The sequence below is a fragment of the Mustela nigripes genome, chromosome 12, assembly GCF_022355385.1.
Source record: "Mustela nigripes isolate SB6536 chromosome 12, MUSNIG.SB6536, whole genome shotgun sequence".
Classification (NCBI taxonomy): domain Eukaryota; kingdom Metazoa; phylum Chordata; class Mammalia; order Carnivora; family Mustelidae; genus Mustela; species Mustela nigripes.
The window spans coordinates 110,723,444-110,746,066 of NC_081568.1; the positions used below are offsets into that span (position 1 = coordinate 110,723,444).

The 22,623-nt window shown below is 38.0% G+C and overlaps 1 protein-coding gene across 2 annotated transcripts; it reads right to left on the reverse strand.

The window, feature by feature from the left end:
- Nucleotides 1-1,291: 1,291 nt before the first annotated feature.
- On the reverse strand, nucleotides 1,292-22,270 carry CCNH (cyclin H). Of its 2 annotated transcripts, none has more exons than XM_059418199.1 (9): nucleotides 21,962-22,270; nucleotides 19,396-19,518; nucleotides 17,129-17,202; nucleotides 15,896-16,106; nucleotides 11,071-11,234; nucleotides 7,608-7,678; nucleotides 5,060-5,171; nucleotides 2,013-2,088; nucleotides 1,292-1,458 (listed from the first exon to the last, which is right to left on the reverse strand). In XM_059418199.1, the coding sequence occupies exons 1-9, from the start codon at nucleotides 22,076-22,078 to the stop codon at nucleotides 1,420-1,422; spliced, it is 987 nt and encodes a 328-aa protein (XP_059274182.1). In that variant the 5' UTR covers nucleotides 22,079-22,270; the 3' UTR covers nucleotides 1,292-1,419. The 2 variants fall into 2 exon arrangements, with proteins under 2 accessions (XP_059274182.1, XP_059274183.1); XM_059418200.1 differs by having other exon boundaries at nucleotides 2,028-2,088; nucleotides 21,962-22,269.
- Nucleotides 22,271-22,623: the final 353 nt, after the last annotated feature.

Here is a 22,623-nt window from a genome sequence, read left to right on the forward strand (position 1 = left end):
TAAAAGGGAAACAAGATCAAGTATGAACACTTCACAATGCTGTCTAGAGGCTAGCAGCACTGCTACTTAACTTGGATAGCTCTGGAAGATTGTTAACTTTGGCTTCTTCCAGTCCATGTTTGTAAAATCACACTTCATGAATTTCATTCCTCATCCCACAATGAGAAGAAACTAAAACCAAAAATTTCAAACATAAAGAATTATTAGAAGGTGCATACAGTAAATATTGCCCTCACATAGTGAGATGGAATTAAAATGGTACCTACACTCTAACGGCAAGTGCAGCCTGGGATGAACAGACACTGAGGACAGCTGTGTATCCATCAAACTCAGATTTACAGGGCTACAGAATTTCACAGAATTCCTGTAACCCAGTTTTCTAGAAAAAATTGAACAATCACAATTTGGTTGCAACTTAGAAACCAAGTAAGATCACAGTTAAATACCTGGACAAATGCTACAATGTGCAACACTTAGTATATGCAAGCACTATTCCCATTAGACCAGGGAAAAGTAGGCATTATTTGCCCCATTTGTACCTCGGGAAATGGACACAGAGAGCTTTAGAACTTGACCAGAATCATGAAATGAAATAGATAACCAAGATTAAGTACCAGTCTGCAGTTATTTTTTTTTTATCAACTCACTTCCATCTGAATTCAGTGTCTTGAACATATTTCACTTGATAGGTTAATAACCATAACACCTATTTATATCGATTCACCTGAGGGTATGTGTTAGTTTTGACACCGAATGTACAATTCTCGACTATCTGCAGACCTACAGCAACTTAATTTTTTATCTAGACCACTACTCAAGACTGTGTGTTTATTTGATTTCTTCTTTAGAACTTACTTGGTAGTGTTTTCAGGTAACTGAGGACAACAAATACTGATTACTACTACCCTGAGTAACTAGCTTTTAGTTTCAGTTGAAGCATTTGACAGGTGAGGTACAGGAGTATATATAAGAAAGCTAAGTATACTATGATGACATCTGAGAAGGCATTTATAAAGGTTTCTAGACATTTCCTAGCAGGTTTAAAGGTGATTACTTGGTTTAATTTTTTTGTGACCTTTTTTGGTGCTTTTCCTTAAAAAAAAAAAAAAAGTTTGCTGCTTTTATTTTGTTTAAAACACTAAAGGCAAATAAATTACAGCTTTGGCTACTGCAAAAAGACTGATTTGGTATTAGTCATGATGGGGCAAGACTATCTAAACCAGGTGCTATTCTGGCTCTTTTCAGGGGTTTTATTTCACATAAAGCTAGCCTGAGAGAAAGGAAAAAAAAATTAAATAACAAATAGAAAAGTTTAATATATTTGATGCTTTCACATTATTTCTTTTTTCAACAAAGTTAAATGCCAGATGCTTCATCCTTCTGTTGATTAGTTAGCACTGGAAAGTCTATTTCAAATGGTTAGAGAGAATCTACCAGGTCATCGTCAGTCCATTCTTCCTAAGAAGGAAAGAAAACGTAGTAAGAATAACATTATACTAAAGAGTAACAGCACTATTTAGCTCCTTACCTTTCAGGAAAATCTTCTTTTACTGTGATTATAGGAAGGTAATAAGCCAGGAAAATTTGTAGTAGTTCAATCTTACAGTACTATGGTTTGGTCTCATGAGACTACACTGACAGGAGTAAAGGTTACAACTGTGACCTTCTGCCTCTTATTATTAATATATATCGACAAAGTACAAGTTTCTGAAAAGGGTATGAGAAGAATCCTTGGAAGTCAAAAACAGAGCAGAAATTTAGCATGTTATATCTATTTCTGTTGCCTTCCATAATTCTTCATCAATTTACCATTACACTGCTTCAGAACAGGGTAAGAAAGAAGTGAGAAAAATCCCATGATAAGAAGAATATACATAAAAAAAGGATGCAAAAAAAAAAAAAATGAAAGCTTCAAAGCCCACGCCTCTGTAATACTTGCATTCTGGAAAAAAAAAAATCTTAACAGTATGGTCAGACTAGATTATACAATAAAATTAATTTTAAAAATTTACCTTTGGAGAACATACCTCTTCATGTTTGGGTTTCTTAGAGACATAATCATCATCTTCATAGCCTTTCCTCTTCTTCCTGTAATTAAGCAGCCATCAATAAGTAATCTAAAACTGGCAATAGAAACTATAAACTAGCAAGGATATATATATATATATATATATCTGTATAATTATATATATGTACATATATAATACATATATCTGAAATAATATATATTAATATATATATATTCTAGCAAGGCTATATGAAATACTGTGTGTGTGTGTGTGTGTGTGTGTGTGTGTGTGTGTGTATATATCTACTGAAGAACAAAGGTGTGGAAGAGGTAAAGAGATGCATTATGGAAAGGAAGACATTATCTTTCTAATTAATTTCTATGTTCAATGCAGTTCTAACTAAAATTCTAATAAAATTTCTTATTGAAACTGTCAAGTATAACTGATGTGCAAGACTATGCAAAAAAAGCAAAAGAATCTGAAAGAATAAAGTGTGGGGCCCTTGTCCCAGTTATCATCAAAACACTATGTATGAAAGATAAAGTAATTTATGGTGTGGTATTAGCAAGAATTAACTGGATCAATGATCGAGCAGATAGGCAAAAAACAACGATGCATATATGTGAATTTATAAGGAATATGTAAGTGGGGAAAACTATGGCTTTTTAAAAAAACAGCTAGGTAACAGACTTTTTAAAAAAAAATTAGTGTTCTGACATGTGTACCTCACATCATTCATAAATAATTCTAAATAGTTTTAACAGATGAACACAAAGCAAAATAAAGATTAGCTTTAGGGTTAGAAATGGTATTCAAATGTAAAAGCATAAAGCAGAACGTACATCTCCTAGATACCATCAAGTTGAAAGACACAATAAAACAGCTGTAGGATATAGGAAAAGACAAATATATAAAGAACTACGGATCAGGAAGTAACATCAAAAAATGCACAAGGGTTGTAAGCAGGCAATATCAAAGAACTACAAATGGCTGTTAAACTAAAAACAGCAATGCCTCATAGTAATAGGGAAAATACAAATTAAAATACCAATGTGATTCTGTTTTCTCACCCAGCCTGACAAAAGTTAAAGACTGACACTCCAACAGTTGTACAATATGTATGAAAGCATTCATAGAGAAAAAACCACTTATTTCATACACTCATGCAGAGAAAAGACTGGCAAAGGTATAAACCAACTAGATACTACCTCTGAGGTCACAACTGGATTTGGGTTTTGGTCAAAGAGAACTTTGGTTTACCTGTACTGACTTCAGTAATGACAACAGAGTTAACTGTTTGTGTCATGAAAAAGAAAAAGAATTTTAAAGACCGGGAAAACATTATTTTGTCCTGAAGTAATGCTTGTCACTATGGTCCACAGACCAGTCATGAACCATTTTCAGTTTGCAGTAAGGTGAAGTAAAGAAACAGACTGTTTAGAAAATTTTACAATAATTCCATCGATTAATTTTATGACTACTAAAATCTAATAAAATTTCAACTTGTGTTTTGTGTATTTCATTCTAGTAATTTATTTATTGCATTTTATCTTGATTATTTTAAAGTCCTTTTTTGATAGTCCGAAAAGCAGCCCCCGCCAAGTACTCACAAAAATGCAGAATTTGCTTGATATAGTAAAAAAAGCACATAGCAACTTGGAGTAAGAGGTACTCTGGCAGTTAGCAATTTTGGATTATAGACCATTCATAGTTAACCCAGCTAGAAGGATAAATCAGTAGTCGGTGGTATGATCCAGAGGGTGATAAATTTCTTTATATGGTCAATATAAATATTTCACACCTTGTAGGCTGTACAGTTCACTTGTGTCACAACTACTTGACTCCTGCTGCAGCATGAAAAGACCCACAGACAGTACACAAACTAATGGGCATGTCTCTGTTCCAGTACAAGTCTTTGTAAAAACAGGTAGTAGTTCACATTTGGCCTCTGGGCCAGTTTGCCAACCTTTGGTCTAAGCCGACTTCAAAATCAATGTGAAAAGAATACAGTCGGTTCTGCAATACTTTGATTTATTCAAGTTGACATTTCTTTACTTCTCTGTAACCACTCTTCATTCCTGAGTTACCACTGAAGCCCACAAGTGAGATCTACCAATTTTAAGTTCTATGCTGAGCCATGCCTTGCAGTGACAGCTACGATACAATAAAGTAGTCCCACATTTTGCATGTTTCATAAATCCTTGGATAGTCTCCTGTGACTCTGTAAAGAATCTGAGCCACATGTACCTGGATCTGAAGGCCACAGAATACTGTCCTGGTTTCTCAGACATTATGAAGTACAGTATATTCACCAATAACAGATCAAAAACTTCTCAGATGCATCTTCACTGTAAGATGGCAGTGTTAACTCCCACTAAATATTAATAAGGTAGAACTTTGGAATCAGGATGTATTCCATAGGAAAAAAAAAACGGTTTTCTCATTCCTATTCCGCACCCCTACCTTAAATTCCTAAAAGATGAGATTTGAGTAGATCCTTCAATTTGCAAAGCACAAAGTACCCCAATTCTGTGATTTCCACATTCAGCCTACAAATCAGTGAGAGACCTTATTGGTGTTCCTTATGGCTGCCAAGAAAATACCCAAGAGCAGCACATTTTCCTACTTAATCTGTCTTCAATTTAAAGTTCATCCCTGAAAGAAAACAGGCCAACTTTCCCTGCTGTAGCTAACAGAAGTAAATCTGAAACAGTATGCTTTTTCTCTCAGAAAAGGTACCAGACCTCCAAAGAACCCAAATATTAAAAGACAGTAGGAGGTTTGGAGATTCCCTAGGAAGACTCTAGAGGTCCCTTGAGAAGTAACAGACAGGGCCTGTAAGCCAAAGAATACATTAGTCATATAAGGAGAAAACCAAACTTCTGTCTGGTGTTTAATCCTGTTAGAAATATCCACTCGATTAAAGACAACCCAACTTAATGGGTAGTCATTTTTCTCCACAAAAGCAAACATTCACCAATTAATGACTTTTTAGGATGAGCTAGCCTCAAGAACAATTCTACCCAAACTTAACACCCCTACCTACTTACGTAATTACATTAAGGGCAAGCTCAGCAGAGTGACATCTTTCCAGCTTCTGTTTCAGAACAGCAACTTCTTCAGGTCTGGGTGGCTCATATTTTTTTACCAAGTTTCTCATACCTATGTGGAGATAAAAAAGATTTATACTAGATAATAAAAAGTCCTGTTCCTATAAGGGAGCTAAGTATTTTCCCAACTTACTCTGGGAACAATAACAAAACTCTTGAAATGTGATTATTACCAGCATTTGCAATGTTCTGCATTAAAATCCAGTAAATACCATACTTGCAGTAATTATAGTGGTCTCCTGCTTAGCCCATATCATATACAGACAGCATAAAAAGAAGCATGTTCGTCAACCTAGTCAGTACTTTTTCCAAATCCCACCATGGTCACTTTTTCAGATTTAAGGGTTTCAAAATCCATGATTCAGTGAACATCCTTTGTTCTCTGCCAGCTGTATTTATAACATTCTGTGCTACAGATGGTGGCCCAAAGACTGTATTTACAATGGAAACCATTAGGTGACATGTAATAAAGGGAGGACACTTAGTAAAAATGTGTCAATGATCCTTTGTTTCAAAAAAATACAGCACCTAGACAATAAAGCATCACCAAGAAAACAAAAATGTCCTCCTTAGGCTAAAAGTGAACTACTGTGTCAGTGACTTTCAACTGCCAAAATGTCCTCTCCCCTGGTCTGTTTGTATTATTCAACTGCAATAAACCAAAGAATGTTAAGTCTCAGGAATTTTTAGGGGAATGGTGAGAGATCCAGGGCTTATTAGCCAGCCACATGTGCCAAACAGGCAGAGCTTGCTGGACTGTAAACAAAGCAGTGTTTTCAACTGAATTAATACTTGTGGCCTGATTATCTTTGTTCCGAAAACTTAGGAATAAGATACCTTAATATTGTTACAGCGCTGAGTGTTCTGTCAAAAGCTATAAAACAAGTGGAGTAAAACGAAGGAACTGAGAAGAAATCAGTCAAAAGCTGTTAGCTGTATGATGAGCACAGTGGGTTATCTTTTTAAGGCTCCTTTTACCTACTAAATCCTTGATCCTAAGATCTCTGGCTGAATCACAGCGTTGGAAGTGCACCCTCTAGTGGTTAAACTGAAGACCTACAGTTTTATGATTCGTAAATCACAAATCCATCACTCCCAATTGAAGGAAGCCCTCAAGATCATTTCAAGCAGAGAATCAAGAAATGTTATTTACATGCCCTGAAACAGCTTACCTTCTGAAATATAAAACATATAAAACACATTTACTACCCTCATCCAAGATCATGATTTTTAATCTCATACTTATTGGCTTACCCAGTATTTCAGCTACATATTTAGTTAACAAGGACAAGTAGCACAAACACAAGGGAGACAAACACAGATGACTTTTAACTCTAATGCTTAGTAGCTATGAGCCTTCAGTGATACGCAGGCAAGAATGAAGGAAGGAGAGGGGTGGGTAGTCTCTACTCACCCATTAAGACAGGGTTTCTCAACACGGGCACTGCCAACAGTTTGGGCTGGAAAAATTCTTCATTGTGAGAGGCTATATTTGTTTTCTGAGTCAGCTATTAAAAATTACTCTAAGCTCAATAAGTCCTGAAACAACAGAAATGGATTCTCCTTTCACAGTTCTGAAGCCCCGGAGTCTGAAATCAGTTTCACTGGGCCAATATCAAAATGTTAGCAGAGCCCCATTCCCTCTGGAGGCTCTAGGGGGAAATCCATTTCTTCCTGTTCCAGCTTCTAGCTCCCAGCATCCCCTTGCTTGTGGCCATATCACTCCCAATTTTTAAGGTTTGCATCTTCAAATCCTTCTCTGTGTTTTGTCTTCTCTGTCAAACCTTCCACTGCTTTTCTTTAATAAAGACTCCTGTGACCTGGATATCCAGGATATCCATCTCAAGATCTTCAAACTGTAACAGCTTTCTAAGGTAACATTCATGGTTTCTAGGGATTAGGACATGGGTATCTTCGGGGAGTCATTCTTCAGCTTATCAAGGGACTACACTGAATTATAAGATGTTTAGGAATATTCTTCTACCAGCTAGATTTGAGTACTAGCTACTCCCCCACCCCCTAAGTTCTGACAGCCAAAAGTGTCCCAGACATTGCAAAAATCACACCTAGAGAACCACGACTTTTGTAATACCAACATGACTAGCAAATAATGGGAACTAATTAAAGCTGATTACAAAACAACCCCAAATTTAAGTATTATCTTTAATTTGGTTCCCCTTAGATCTTCTCCTGTGCCTGTCATATATCTGTGTATACTTCAAAAGGACTGTTTTAAACCTTAACCCTTTCTGAATCTTCTATTTTCACTTTCCTAATTTCTCTATGTGTACAAACTACTTCCTTTCATGATCGCTCTACCTGTTCTCCATCGATGAATGTATCCTTAATGCCTCCATGACCCAGTAAATCAATGAAAGTAAATCTAAACAACAATCTATATGATTGATACCTGAAGTTAAATATCAAGATGATATTTAGAAAGTAGCTTCGTAATAGAACATTTTATAAAGTGTCCTGTTTTACTTACTTTTCATTATATCTAGTAACTGTGACAAGCCAGTTCTGTTCTCTTTCAGCATCAGACTTTCTGACAAATAACTGGTAGAAAAAGGAAAAACATTTTAATCTACTGAATACATACCACATCTTGAGAAACATGACATCATAAAATAGTTTCCCCCACGTTCGTTTCACAAGGACAATTTTAAAATTAATTTACATTAAAAGTATTAAATAGCAATACTTCGAACTCCACAAAACTATATACTCTAACTATTATAGTCTTAAGGATTTAATACAACTTAGTTTAAAAGACGTTTAATATCCAAATTATTTTGCCTAAATTTTGTAATATGTAAACTTTCAGAGGGAAAATGGTTATGAATACAACATATCGAGGATTGACTGTTACTACTGTTAAATGTTTTAATATATAAACTCTACGAATCTAACTTCATTTTACAATCTGAATAATTTGAGTAATTGAGCAATTTGAGCAATGTGAGTCACAGGCACAGACAAGTCATGATCTTGTCCCCTGCCCAAAGTCATAAAGCTAGGAAGTAGCAGAGCTGGAACATGGTACTAGTAAGGATTCTCTCTTCCCTTAATAGCAAGTTAACTATAAGTGCTCTTCTTGGGACTAACAGGTATTCAAACCAGTTAAGAATATCCTCATGCTTTGGGGTGCCTGTTTGGCTCAGTCATTAAGCATCTCCCTTTGGCTCGGGTCATGATCCCAGAGTCCTGGGACAGACTCCTGCATCAGTCTCCCTGCTCAGTGGGGAGCCTGCTTCTCCCTCTGCTTGTGTTCCCTCTCTGGTTGTCTCTGTCAAATAAATAAATCTTTTGAAAAAAAAAAAAATCCTCATGTTTTGCAAATCTATTACATCTATAAATCAAAGTGTAATACTTTTCCATAAATGGATGTAAAGCCTCATTATCATTTTTCTGGCAACCAATGATAGCAGCATGAAAATAATTTCTATATTTAAATATTTAGCTACTCTGAACTTGATATATAATTGATAAAAGCCCAAGTGAACAGACTGTGAAGGCATAAGTAATCTTTCAAACACAAGTAGAAAGAAATTATTAATTTCTCTGGAAAACGGCAAAATGAGTAAAATGGTGAAATACAGTTAAAACAGACAATTTTTTAGGAAATTTTGTTGCCTTCTTTTAAACTATCCAGATCATTTAAATGATCCTGCATAAGTTTTGATAGCTAAGTTTGATTTAACAACTTCATCATCTATGATGGGAATTAATTTTAGATATAAGAATCAACAACTCCCTTAATAATATACATTTGTGGTTATCAGTAATTCAAAATGACTATTAGTCTTTTCCTTTCTTTTTTCTCCCAAGCCCTCACACTTGAGGCATTTTCTTTTGTTTCTTTTTACTCTTTCTTTTTCATTTCTTAAACATAAGAGCAAAACATTTAGTTCTAAGAGTTAGCCGACTAGACTCTGCCTCAACGAACTTATAAGTCAGCAACTCAATCTCAATACTGAATTAGAATTTTAATATTTTGATTAAAAAAATCCATAAGCAAGCAGGAATATTTAAGAAGTCAAGCTAGGAGATGAAACATAAATCGAAATCCAGTAAAAGAGAAGACAACTCAGAACTAACAAAAGAACATCCTATGAGTATTAATCTAAAGCGTTACCCAGAATATAATAGCACAAGGGCTTTCCCTTTCTGAAACCAGCAATAAATGTAAAGGCAATTTCAATGTGTCCCCGGAGTTTGCAAAGTAAATCAGAAGTTAAGAATGATTTACAAATACTTCCTCAAAAGGAAAAGAAATGCCCAACTCTTCACAGTCCCTGGGAAATTCAAAAGTGTATTTAATTATTTAATTTGTCACGAGCCCAAGTTACCACAGTTTCAGTTTCAGCTATCTGAGATTGTAACGACACCTCCAAGGTGACATAAGCTTCATCCCTCTCCGTAAGAATCTCACCACTGGAGAATCTGCATACACACGGCATCGGATATGATGCTTCTATTCAGACATCTGGCTATCTAACTTGCGGAAAAGAGGCTTTCTTCTCTTAGAGAATGGAAGCCTCACATCTAAACTCCACAGATATCAATAATCTGCTGTCTTTCCTAACTAGAACAAGGACTGATAGCTTTGTTCATTCTAACCGTACAGTGCATGGTACATAGAAGGCACTTGATAAAAGTTTTGTTTAGTCAAATAAATGGAGGTATAGATCACTTAGGGATTAAAAGTATATATTTATGTACATTTGGTGAGCTGTGTTTGTGGAGAAGAGGCATACCATGAATTAAAAACAAGCCCACAATCCCTTATCTTGCATTTGTTTTTAAATTCATCAACTGTTCAAGTTTTGGAAAGGGAACCTAGGGAAAGTACCAAGAAATGTGCAACAATGCAGTGATGTCAGGGGATGTAGCCTGTTACCGGTACATTCGTATTTCTGTAAGGAAACACAGAAATACTCCTGTTAAGCTGAATAAAGACTAATCACATCTGTTCATGTTTGCTACCACCATTATCCATGGACTTTGAAATTTTGGATGAGGGGATTACAAACACGGAGAACAGCGTAAGTTTAGAAAATCTTACCTTTCTCAAGATTTTTCTAGGACTAAGATCAGGCAGAACTTCAAAGGTCACAAAGAAATTATAAAAATTTACAAAATCTAATTTGCTACTGGCCTGTGCTTCAGTTACAAACCAGTATAAAAACAGTATTTAATTAATCTGTGCACAAGATACTGCAGAGAGTCAAGGTTAATTCAGGTAAAGGGCTCGTCACAAAGCCCGGTTCTCACTGTGCATTATGCATCAGCTGTAGGTGTCTACAGCTCAGGTGCAATTCATATGGACATCCCCTGAAGCATTACTCATTCTACAGATCTTTACTGAATGCCACATGCCACAGAGGTTCCACAGCAGGAGAAGAACAATAAATCAGGCAGACATATTTGCCGAGCATGTGTTGGTTAAAGTTCACAAAACTACTCTGTTCACTCTTTACAGACGGCTCTATTAGTCTTTGCAGGATCACTTGATTTACTTCTACATTGGTCTTAAAATGGATCCTCTCAGCTCAAAGACACTCAATTTTTAAAGACTTCTTTAAAAAGATGACAGGGCACCTGGGTGGCTCAGTCCCTTAAGCATCTGCCTTTGGCTCAGCTCATGATTGCAGGGTCCTGGAATCAAGCCCCACATTGGCTCTCCCTTTCCCCTGCCCCTTTCCCCCTACTTGTGCACTCTTGCTCTCTTTCTCAAATCAATAAATCTTAAAAAACAAATAAAAATTAAAAAGAAAATAATCTTAAAAAATATATAAAAGGTCATTTCATTTTTTCTGTTGCCCTCGCCAACCCTCTGAAACACAGTACATATAAAGGACTAAGTCACAAACTGAATAGCACTTAAAAATTCACTCTCTAGAAAGGGAAAAACTGAGTCTGATCAAAGCTAAAACACAGATTAATACCTTTCCATAGTAATTCCTGCTCGAGAGGCACTAGATAAAATGGCAGTCAGGGCAATCTGGGAAGGTGTGTATAAAAGGTAAGCATCCGTCAATGCAATTCTATTAAGAAAGTCATCAGCTGTTTTCCTCAACATCTCTGGATTCTCCATCATGGGATAGCGAGTCTAGAAAGAAAGTTTGCAAATGAAATCACTTCTGAGAGTTAATGCAATAATAATAGTTCAAAAATATTTATATTAACAAGAAAATGCTTAATACAGGATTCTTTTGTTTACAAAAGTAACACCCAGGGGTGCCTGGCTGTCTGCACTGGTTAAACACCTACTATTGATTTCGGCTCAGGTCACGTTCTCAGGGTCCTGAGACTGAGTCCCCTGTGGAGCCCAGTGCTCACTCAGCAAGGAGTCTGCCTGAGATTATTTCCCTTTGACTCTGCTCATGTATGTTCTAATACATAAATTTTTTTCTTTTTTTTTTTAAGATTTTTTTTATCTATTGACAGACACAGATCATAAGTAGGCAGAAAGGCAGGCAGAGAGAGAGAGAGGAGAGCAGGCTCCCCACTGAGCAGAGAGCCCAATGCAGGGCTTGATCCCAGGATCCTGGATCATCCCTGAGCTGAAGGTAGATGCTCAATGACTGTGCCACCCAGGCGCCCCAACTAATAAATAAATCTTAAAAAAAAAAAAAGTAATATCTCAGCTTAATCTTTCCATCTAAGATTGTTTTGTATTCAGCATCAGAATGTATCAAAAGTGTAATCATTAAATTCTGCATGTTTGAAGGATTTGTTTTTCCTTAGTGACTTTCAAACTTTCCTTTTTTTAAGATTTTATGTATTTATTTGGCAGACAGAGAGATCACAAGCAGACAGAGAGGCAGGCATGGGAGGGGGGGTGGGAAGCAGGCTCCCTGCTGAGCAGAGAGCCCAATGCAGGGCTTGATTCCGGGATCCTGAGATCATGACCTGAGCCGAAGGCAGAGTCTTAACCCACTGAGCCACACAGGCTCCCTTAAACTTTCCTAATCACAACTCATAATAAGAAATATATGCTTTAAGATAATTTATCTGAAGCTCCCAGTATAGGACTTGGCACTGTTCTAATTTACATTAATCCCTCTCTTTGTCCTTTTCAACCTGAGGAGGAAGGGGAAGAGAGGTTTGAAGCAGACCTAAGAAAGGCACATCCCAAGGTAAAGGCTTCCCAGGCAATCCACCTTGGATTCAGCTGGAATTCAGCCATTTAGGAATCAAGGCACCACCTCATCTACATTTGAAATTTCTGCTACTTAAAGTTTACTTTTGGGAAGTAAATGGAGATGGGGCTGGTTTGTTTTGATTACAGAATTATTTTTAAAATATGCCCAAGAAATACAGATGAGCCCATATTCTCTGAAAACTCTTCCTACACTGAACTCTAAATCCTAAACCCTTAGATGTATTTCAGATATCCACATTCAAGTCCCAAGGCACTAAAAAAATCTCTTCTACACTCAACAGAATACTGAGTCAACTGTACAGTTACACCCGTGTCGTATTATCCAGAAATGCCTGACCTCTGTTATGAGAAATTCAGACATTCCACTATGACCACAGTACTCCTTTCCCCCAATATATTTGCTCAGTTACTTCACAGCTATTCCCCAAGTTCCTCCTCAGATCCTTTGGTCCTTTATCCCTTTATCTGTCTACTTGCTCCCTCTCATCAGCGTCCGCTGATCCTCACTTCCCTCCAGAATTCCCTGACCCATTATGCTGCCAACATATTTCAGACAAAACTTTAACAACGGCTGAATTCAAGTAGTTTTCTGCTTTGTAACTATATCCACATTTCTGGGTGCTGCAACAGAAAACAATACCACCAAGGAGTCTAGTATTATTACTATAAATTCAAGTTCACGGACTTCAGGAAGGCTCTCAACCTGCCTAACTATGATAATATTCCATAGAAAATTTGTTCTCCCATGTGTCACTGTGTTCAACATTTTCCACCTGTCTCAATGTCTCGTAATTTTCAGAAACTCCATCACTCTTCTGCCTTTAATGAAGAAAGACACTCCCATTTCCTGTCAGCACCAATCCCCAGGCATAATACGGTCCTCAACCCATGCTTACCTCTATCCCTCTGTTCAAAGAGCTATTATTCTCTCAAGGCCAATTATACTTTGCTTTCAATCCCATGCCAGTCCCTTCCACCTTACTCCAGAGACAAACTTGAGCTACTTCTTTTTCTTCACTTCTTCCTTTAAGCTTTCTCTCATTACTAGCTCTCCACATCAGTTTCTTCCACAAAATAAAACACGAAAACCATCTCTCATCTATTTCTAGGAGTTCCCCTATCTTCTTAATCAATCATCTTTTCCTACTTCAAAAATCAAGCTGTTTAATCCAGGTTATAAATACTTGTTTTCTCACCTGCTATCTATTCCCCAACTGGCTCCAATCAGCTTCCTTCCACCACATTCAATGGAGACTAATTTCACAAAAATCACAGATGACCCTTCTGGCACTAAATCTAGCAAACATTATCCTTTTGCTTCTATTTTGCCTGAATTCTGGACAGGATTAGAGAGTGACGCATACTCGTAAAAGTATTCTACTTCACTTTTCCAGAAAAGTCCTACCTCTCTGGATATTCTTCAGTCTCCTTAATAGCTTCTTATATTTCTCTTAACTACCGTTTACTTATTGAAAATAATTTATTTTTTGGCGTGAGTGTGAGAACATGGGTGAGGCAGAGGTGGAGGGAGAGAATCTTGAGCAGACTCCATGCTCGCTGAGGACAGTGCAGCTTGATCTCATGACGGTGAAATCATCACCTGATCCGAAACCAAGAGGTGGACGCTTACCTGACTGAGCCCCCAGGTCCCCTTCTCTACCCTTTAAATGGTCCGTTGGGCAGTCCACTTTAAATTTTCTGGGAGCAACAACACCCAAATCTATACCTATAGCTTTGCCACCTTCTCCCACCTCGTGACACCCTTGATGCTTGAAGGAATTGGAAATTATGTCTCAAACCAGATTCATCAACCCTGAACCCTCCACTATCAACAAATCTGTGCTATGCCAGTGTTTTCTGTATCAGGGAGTGAACGAACCACCATTACCTATATGCTTAGGCCAGAAACCTGGGAGTTCTTCCTCTGTTTTCAATCTCTTTATGAAATCAATCATCAGACTCTAGTGATTCTGACTAGTATCTCTTAAGTCCAGGTAGCTCTCTCTGTACTCACAGCCACTATAAGTCAAACCAACCACCATCTTTTGCCTAGACTACTATTTTTTTATTTTATTTTTTCAGTGTTCCAAGACTTATTGTTTACGCACCACACCCAGTGCTCCCTGCGATACGTGCCCTCCTTAAATACCCACTGCCAGGCTCACCACCCTCCACCCCTCCCCTCCAAAACCTTTAGTTTGTTTCTCAGAGTCTATAGTCTCTCATGGTTCGTCTCCCACTCTGATTTCCCCCAACTACTTCTCTCCTTCACCCAATGTCCTGAGTTATTCCTTATGCTCCACAAGTAAGTGAAACCATATGATACTTGACTCTCTCTGCTTGACTTATTTCACTCAGCATAATCTCTTCCAGTCCCGTCCATGTTGATACAAAAGTTGGGTATTCATCCTTTCTGATGGAGGCATAATACTCCATTGTATATATGGACCATATCTTCTTTATCCATTTGTGCCTGGACTACTCTTAACAGCATCTTACTGTATCCGTTCATTGATTCTAATCCATTCTCCATATTATGCCTGACACATACATACGTGCAATAAATAGCTGCTGCAGATTTTAAACTGCAAACTACAGCGCTGCCCAGACTTAAGCCTTATGCAGGTCCTGTTGCTCTATTCAAAATCCTCCACAGTCCAGGACTCTACCTTCCACTCAGGCAGCACTCCGTGGCAGTCTTCCTCCTCTATCTCTAAGCTCCATTTAGGTTCTTTAGTGCATCACAGTTTCTTCAATCTGGACCTTTGACCAAAGAAGTCTCTCTAATTGGGATGTTCTTCTACTACCGAATTCCTCCTCTTACTCTGATTTTCACTCTAAATGACCCTTTCTCACAACTATCTTTTTCCTCTCAATCTGCCATCCTGTTCTAAAGTATCCCTTCCTCCTATGGCACTTAGCACACTGGATATATGATTATCATTCCCATTAGACTGTAAGACCTATGAAAGTTGGAGATGTTCTAAATCCTTAAGCACAATGTTTTGGCATATGGTACATACCCAAATCTGGCCACTCAACTGACATGAATGAACCAGTTTGTGACTTCCATTTTGACTTCAGTCACACTATCCAAGTCCCCTTTCAGGGGCCAAACAAAACAACCTGAGTTGCTTTTGTCAATGCTTATTTCCTTTTATTTTTGATACCTCCCTATTGATTCAAGTTTGCAATGCACTAAAAATGTTAATCACTTAGCAATATTCTAGTTAAAATTTATGTGGTTCTTTAAATGAGACCCATGGCAGTATACTTTAGAGTTAGAAGAATAAACTTAAGTCTTCAAAAGCATTACTCCAAACTGACAGTGGTCCTCATTAGAGTTCTTAGACAAGTATCTGCAGATCTACTAAATGAGCAGCTCTGGAACTGCAGCCCAACAATCTGAGTTAACAAACCTTCCAGGTAGCACTGAAATTTGAGAGCTATAGCACCAGAGGTCCAAGCTGAACTCACATTTCAGATGAGCTTATGTTTTAACAACTAGGATGATTACAAGTGATAATAAAATTTTGATTTTTCTGGCTAAAGAACTAGCAAAGGGGTATATTCTAATAGTTAATTTTTTCTATCAACAAGATTACCTTTAAATCAATGAGAAAGCCCTCAAACGGTCTATATGGATTGTGGACAATAAGGTGGAAATTAAGTTGCTGTATAAGTAGTAGTTCATATTCCAAAATCTGTTCAAGTGCTTTTTCTTGTCCAAGAGGACTCTCCCGCAGATTTCCAACGAACTGTGGACTAGATACATTGAATTCATCTACTTTGCAGGCCAAAAATGCACAAGTGAGCCTAGAGGAAAAAAAATAAAGGGATGGGAATGGGATCGCTACATACTTTAAGAAGTATCTGAATATTTTATTAATAAAAATAAGTTCTAAAAATGCCTAATATTAACAAGTGACTATGCCAGACATTGCAGGAAATTTATTAAAAAAAAAAAAGAAGAGTTTTCTGTTCAAGCTTTTATCCATTAGAAGACTGTAATAGGATGAACTGTATAACCTTGTCACAGCATTCAACCATTATTGACTTAATGGCAGTTTCATATAGTTCAACATAAACATCTGGAAAAATAACTGCAGAATAAGAGTACTTTGAATCATGAAATGTAGGTGGAAGAACACAATGGTATACACAGATGGAAGAAAGCAGGGGAAGCCAAGGAAGACAGGTAGGTTAAAGGAAGACTGTGGAAGGCCATCAGTAAAATCTCTGAAGGCATTTCATTAGAGATTATTACCTCGGCAACCTATGAAACTCTCACGGCTACTACCATAAATTTCAGAGAGAGCATCTAGTAATAAAATTACCACAAAAATCAAGATTGGAAGTAACAAGGACCTGACCTAGACTAGTAGAAAAGAAAATGAAAAAGGGAGAAAATAAACAGGGACAATGTGATTGAGAGCAAGCTCTTTGATGAGTCTCATACTAGCTTCATATTTATTTCCAATGGACCTTTGTTCAATTGAAATGAATCTGGAGCTACAAAAATTGTAAACCAATTGATACAGAAAGAGAGGAGGTACCACAAATGATTCTTGGAGCAACAAAGAGAAGAACGGTATCACTAACAGAAAGAGGTATTAGGGAATTTAGTTTTAGAAAAACACAATTTGAATATGGACAAGTTGAAGTTCAGATGCCATCAGTATTACAGGGAGGGTAGTACTATAGATGTATAAGGAGTATAAGGATAGTATAAGTTCAAAACAGAATGCAACTCTATTTACCCTTTATTAAGAAGTCATTTAATCCACACAAATAAAGGTTTTCTTAAATGAAAATCAATAAGTTAGAATTATACTCACATTATTATCCGGGGGTGATATTCCATTACTGAGTTATTAAGATAGAAACGCTTGAAATACATACAAGCTGTACCCTAAGATTAAAAATAATACATTATCAGAATCTAGTCTCACATACATGTTAAATTTTATTCAAAACATTTTTTAAACTAACTCATGCAGAGATTTCTTTGAAAAAGTTACCCATACAAAATACCAAAACTTAATTCTTTTTTAATAAAATAAATTGTGATGAATTACCATGGAAATGTTATAGCCAAAAGACCCTTTGTTGTCCTTCCTCACTCACCCTGGTTACCCTTCCTATGGTCACTGAATGACTTAAAAAGTTTGTGTGTGTGTTTGTTTCAGACTTCAGAGTAACAAACACCAGCTAGATTAGAAAAAAAAATCGAGAAACAGACAAATATTCACAGCTTAACCCATCAATCTGGTGGAAAAAACTGACAGAATTAACACAGTTGGGCAGTAAGCCTTCTCTCTAAATCCACTTTGGATCTGTGCAACAGAACTATGATCATGTTGCCAAACTAAACAATAGAAACAGCACCTACCATTTTACTGACTGAATCCCATGGGCAAGACTCTGCGTCAAGCATCAAGCTATCATCTTGCTTTAATCCTTACAACAGCTTGGTGAGGTATGGCTATCTCCACTTCACAGAAAAGGAAACTGACCATCAGTAAGGTTAACTGTCTTGTTTGGGGTCACACATATAATAAGGAACAGGGATGGATTCAACTAAGACCTGCCTGTACTTTTAACCATCATGTCATTTGGCTAGAACCAATGAACAGATGTTTATCTATTTTAAGTTAGAAAAAGTTTCCTTTTAAATATTTTAAAAGTTTAGCTTTGTCATTCTTTGTGAAACAAAACAAAAGAAAACTTCATCAGTTTTAAATAAGCATGTTATATGAAGACAAATTCCACAAAGAAGTTCATGCAAGAATTCAGTTTCTTCGTCTGAAAAAACTCAGTAATAAATTATTATTATGTTATAGTTCTTCTATCAGAAAAACATGGAACCAAATCTAGAGACAAATAGTTAAGTCCATCTAAAATTCTTTATAAATCTTTCATCTCTCAGATGAAGGTCAGGTAAACTAAAAAAATCAAAAAATAAAAACAAAACAAAACAAAAAACAAACAAAAAAATACTGTATTTTTGAACTTGGTAATTTTTTTTTTTAAAGATTTTATTTATTTATTTGACAGAGAGAGATCACAAGTAGGCAGAGAGGCAGGTAGAGAGAGAGGGGGAAGCAGGCTCCCTGCTGAGCAAAGAGCCCTATGTGGGGCTCCATCCCAGGACCCTGGGATCATGACCTGAGCTGAAGGCAGAGGCTTTAAACCATTGAGCCACCCAGGCGCCCCTGAACTTGGTATTTTCAATATACCTCAATTTTTTTCAACTTTAAAAATGGAGATTATTTCCTGAGGTGTTATTCTCTATTGAGTCACAAGTTATTCACTCCATACAACTTTAAAAGTTAAGATAGACTTTCACTTAAGACAGACCTTCATATTTGATATTCACAGCAAACCTGTAAGATAATTATGAAAAAATGTTTTATAATCCTCCTCTTTTATCTTTCAGCTTTTCAACCTCAGTCTATGTTCAATAAATAAGAATACACACTAAAGGAACAATTTCAAGGACAGTGCTTTAAGTCCCTATAGCCACAAAACTCTAACTACCTGTTTCTCCTCACCACTGCCACAACACAGTAACCACACCCACACAAATGAAGTCCTCAGAACCATACATCTGAAACAAACACAAGACAATTTTTTACCCAAAGATAAATCTCCAGGTTTATCTCCTAATCAAGGTTTAAAAAATTTTATGGCATGAGTTTTAGCTGGGGCATCTGACTGCAAAAGATGATTGAATGACTTATTTCAAACGTGTTTGTCAGATTTGAAAAGACACTAGTTTATGCTCTACTCCCCGTTCATTAGTCATTAGTTGGGAACCTAGAGAGAAAGTAGTATTTTCTTTCTCTGTAAAATGAGGATGTTATGACCTGTCTAGCAGACCTCAAAATTCTTTTGACAGTGAAATGAGAATGAAAATACTTTGTAAGAAATGATACAGGAATTCTTAAGTTAAGGAATTTATCAAAAAAAATACACAAAGTGACAAAAACGTGAATACATAAATTTGCCTAAAGTGGGCAGAGAACTGAGTTACATGTTTAGAAGAGTTCGGATTTCAGAGGTCAGCTAAAGGACATTATACTTGATTACTATCGTAACTTACCACAACAGATCTTGGCATTGCTGGCTTAAACACCGAACAGAATTCTAATAATCTCTTCTCGTAGTATTTGCAAAGCACCATTTCTTCATGAGGCTCAAGAAAGACTGGATCATTTGGAAGAACCTTTAGACCAAAAGTTACAACAAAAGTTCAATGAAATGCTCTTAAAATACTTTTCTCTGTCCAGGTTAAGTTTAGTTTGTATCTCCAACCAAAGGGAAATATGCCATATATCATTTTCTCTTTATAGAGCTGCTAATTATTATACAAAATAGTTTTAGTGAAATATTTGCTAAACTAAAACTATAACATCATTTCATAATTTCTTAGACTGTCAGCTGGACATCTGCTACATTAGGGTAAAAAGAATCATGACAGAGAGTGTGCACACTCACTAATTTGATGTCAGTTATAAATAAAAAATAAGATACATACTGTCATTGACTGGAAAGCTTTCAACATCCCTTTCTCAGTCACTAAGTGACACAGGTTGAGGTAAAAATCGACAAGTGTCTCAAGGATGATTAGGACACTTAAAATACTCCCATTTGTCTTTTAAACTCTCCACAGAATACATTAGATGATTAATATTACAACAATTTTACAATAAATATCTACTAGGCAGGTTTTTTTTAAAGATTTTGTTTATTTATTTGAGAGAGAGAGTGAGCATGAGAGGGAGAAGGTCAGAGGGAGAAGCAGACTGCCCGCTGAGCAGGGAGCCTGACACAGGACCTAATCCCGGGACTCCAGGATCATGACCCGGGCCGAAGGCAGTTGCTTAATCAACTGAGCCACCCAGGCGCCCCTTAGGTAGTGTTATTATTGAATTAATTATGACTACCAAAAACAAAGTATACTGAAGTCCTGACCCCCAGTACCTCAGAATATGACCTTATCTGGAAATGAGAGTTTCTACAAATGTGACTAGTTAAGATGAGGTCACACTGGAGTACAATGGGCTCCTAATCCAATATGACTGGTATCCTTATAAGAAGAACATGGGAAGATAAAAACACAGAGAGAACACTATGTAAAGAGGAAGAAGCAAAGGAATACCTAGGGTTACCAGAAGCTGAAAGAGGAAAAGATTCTCCCCTAAAAACTGCAGAATATTCTGACAACAACTTTATGCTACACTTCCAGTCTCCAGAACTGTGAAACAATAAATTTCTGATGTTTTAAACCACCCAATTTATGCTATTATTTTTAATGTTAGGCCAAGGAAAGTAATACTAATACAAACCTATTTTATAGAGACAGCACGGGATTACGATTCAGAACAGAAATGGGTTCAAAATCCTGGGTCTGCCGCTTACCAGCAATGTAGTCCTGAAAAGTTATTCAACCACTCTATATCTCAGTCTCCTCAGCTGTAAAGCAAGGACATTAACAGCATCTACCTCATGGGATAGTTGTGAGGATTAAATGAGCTAGCACTTACTAAATGCTTAGAATACTGCCTGGTACACAGTACAGTCCTTACTACTTCCTGCAGCACAAGAATCAGGGGGTATGAAACAGACATGAGTTAAATGTAAAAAGTAGCTCAATACCAACAGGTCTGAAACATGGAATCCTTGCTAGAGGGAAGCTTGTACTACAATGGATGGTGGAACTTGTGAAAGAAGAATAAAACGGTGGGGGGATGGGGGGGTGGAGCTCCTGGGTGGCTCAGTGGTTAAAAGTCCGCCTTTGCCTCAGGTCGTGATCCCAGGGTCCTGTGATCAAGTCTCACATCAGGCTCCATGCTCAGCGGAAAGCCTGCCTCTCCCTCTCTCCCACTCTCTCTGCTGTGTCCCCCCCCCCCCTCTGTCAAGTAAATAATTTTTTTTAATCACTTTTTTTTGGTTTGTTTTTGTTTGCGTCCGAGCTATAATAGAAAGGACTTGGCTGGCTGAACCAAAGTCTAAACCATGTTCAGTCAATAGGTAATGACGGTCTCCTACCCTCTCCAATCCATTCACCACCAGGCTTCCTGAGATCTCTTTCTAAAACAGCATCTGAAAGGCTAATTCCCACTTAAAATCTTTCAAAGATTCCCCATTTCCTCATCATAAATTCAAATTCCTTACTTCCGCTTACAAACTCCTGGTCTATAGCTTCTCCAGCCTTTCAAGCTCCTCTATTTGAGCTTCTGCCACACAATCCGGAGCATTCGACCGAGCCGCCCTCATCCCTGCAAGTTCCGACCTCCCACTTTGCACCTGTGGCTCTGTCAGCCGGGACCGTCCTCTCTCCCCCTCTCCATCAACTCCCGGGAAAAGCCTTCCCCTACGTATCCTCTTAACTAATAAAAAGCTCTAGTCCCGCACTACGATATCAAGTCTTTTCTTCGCCATGTTACTGATTACTCCTCTGCCATTTGACTACGTCAATGGCGCTGTCGGTCTCAGTATCCACAACACCTGGCAAAGTACTCGCCTGTTTATTAAATAACACGCCCCGCACTCCGCAGAGGCACGGGCAGCGGAGATGAAGGAGTGTGGAAGCCCCAGGGAAGGCAGGATAGAGAATGGGGTGCGCAGCAGCTGCTCAAGAGTTTAGAGGCCGCCAGACTCCTCACCTTCCCGTTGGCCACCGCTTTGCATTTGAATTTGCGGTTGGCGTCCGCCCGCAGTCGCGCCAGCTGCTCCTCACTGGCGAAAGTCCAGTGCCGCTTCTGGCTACTGTTGTGGTACATCGCGAAAGCCCAGAGCAGGCCCCGGGAGTCTGGAAAAAAAGACCCCACACGCCACAACACCGTGAGGGGGAAAAGGCACCTAAGGCATAAACGCGAGCCCACGGAAACCAAGGGCGTGCTTTCGGCCGGCGCGGACGCGTTGACGTTGAGATCATGTGATATTTCCGTCCGCAGTCGCGTTTCCGGAGCGGACTACGAGGAGAACAACCCGTGGGTCCGCCCAGCCGGCATGTGGGCGGAGCCTACGGGTATACGCCCCCTTTCCGTGAGGCTAGGCCCTAGCTCCGCCCCTTCCCGACAAAATTTAAAGGAGAAGCGCCAGGCAGGGATGTCCAAAAGAGGGGGAAGGTGTGGTTACACGGACGTCGACGTGAACAATTTACGTGGAGTAACCAGAAGTGGGCAAAGGACCTGGGAAATTGTCAGCTTTCAAGTAGGGTGTTTAGAGTACGCCTCACTGAAAAGGTGACTTTTGAGAGAAGGCTTTAAAGGTATGAGGGAGTAGGCCTATCAGGTAAAGGGGGGGGGGGGGGGGAAGGGAGGAG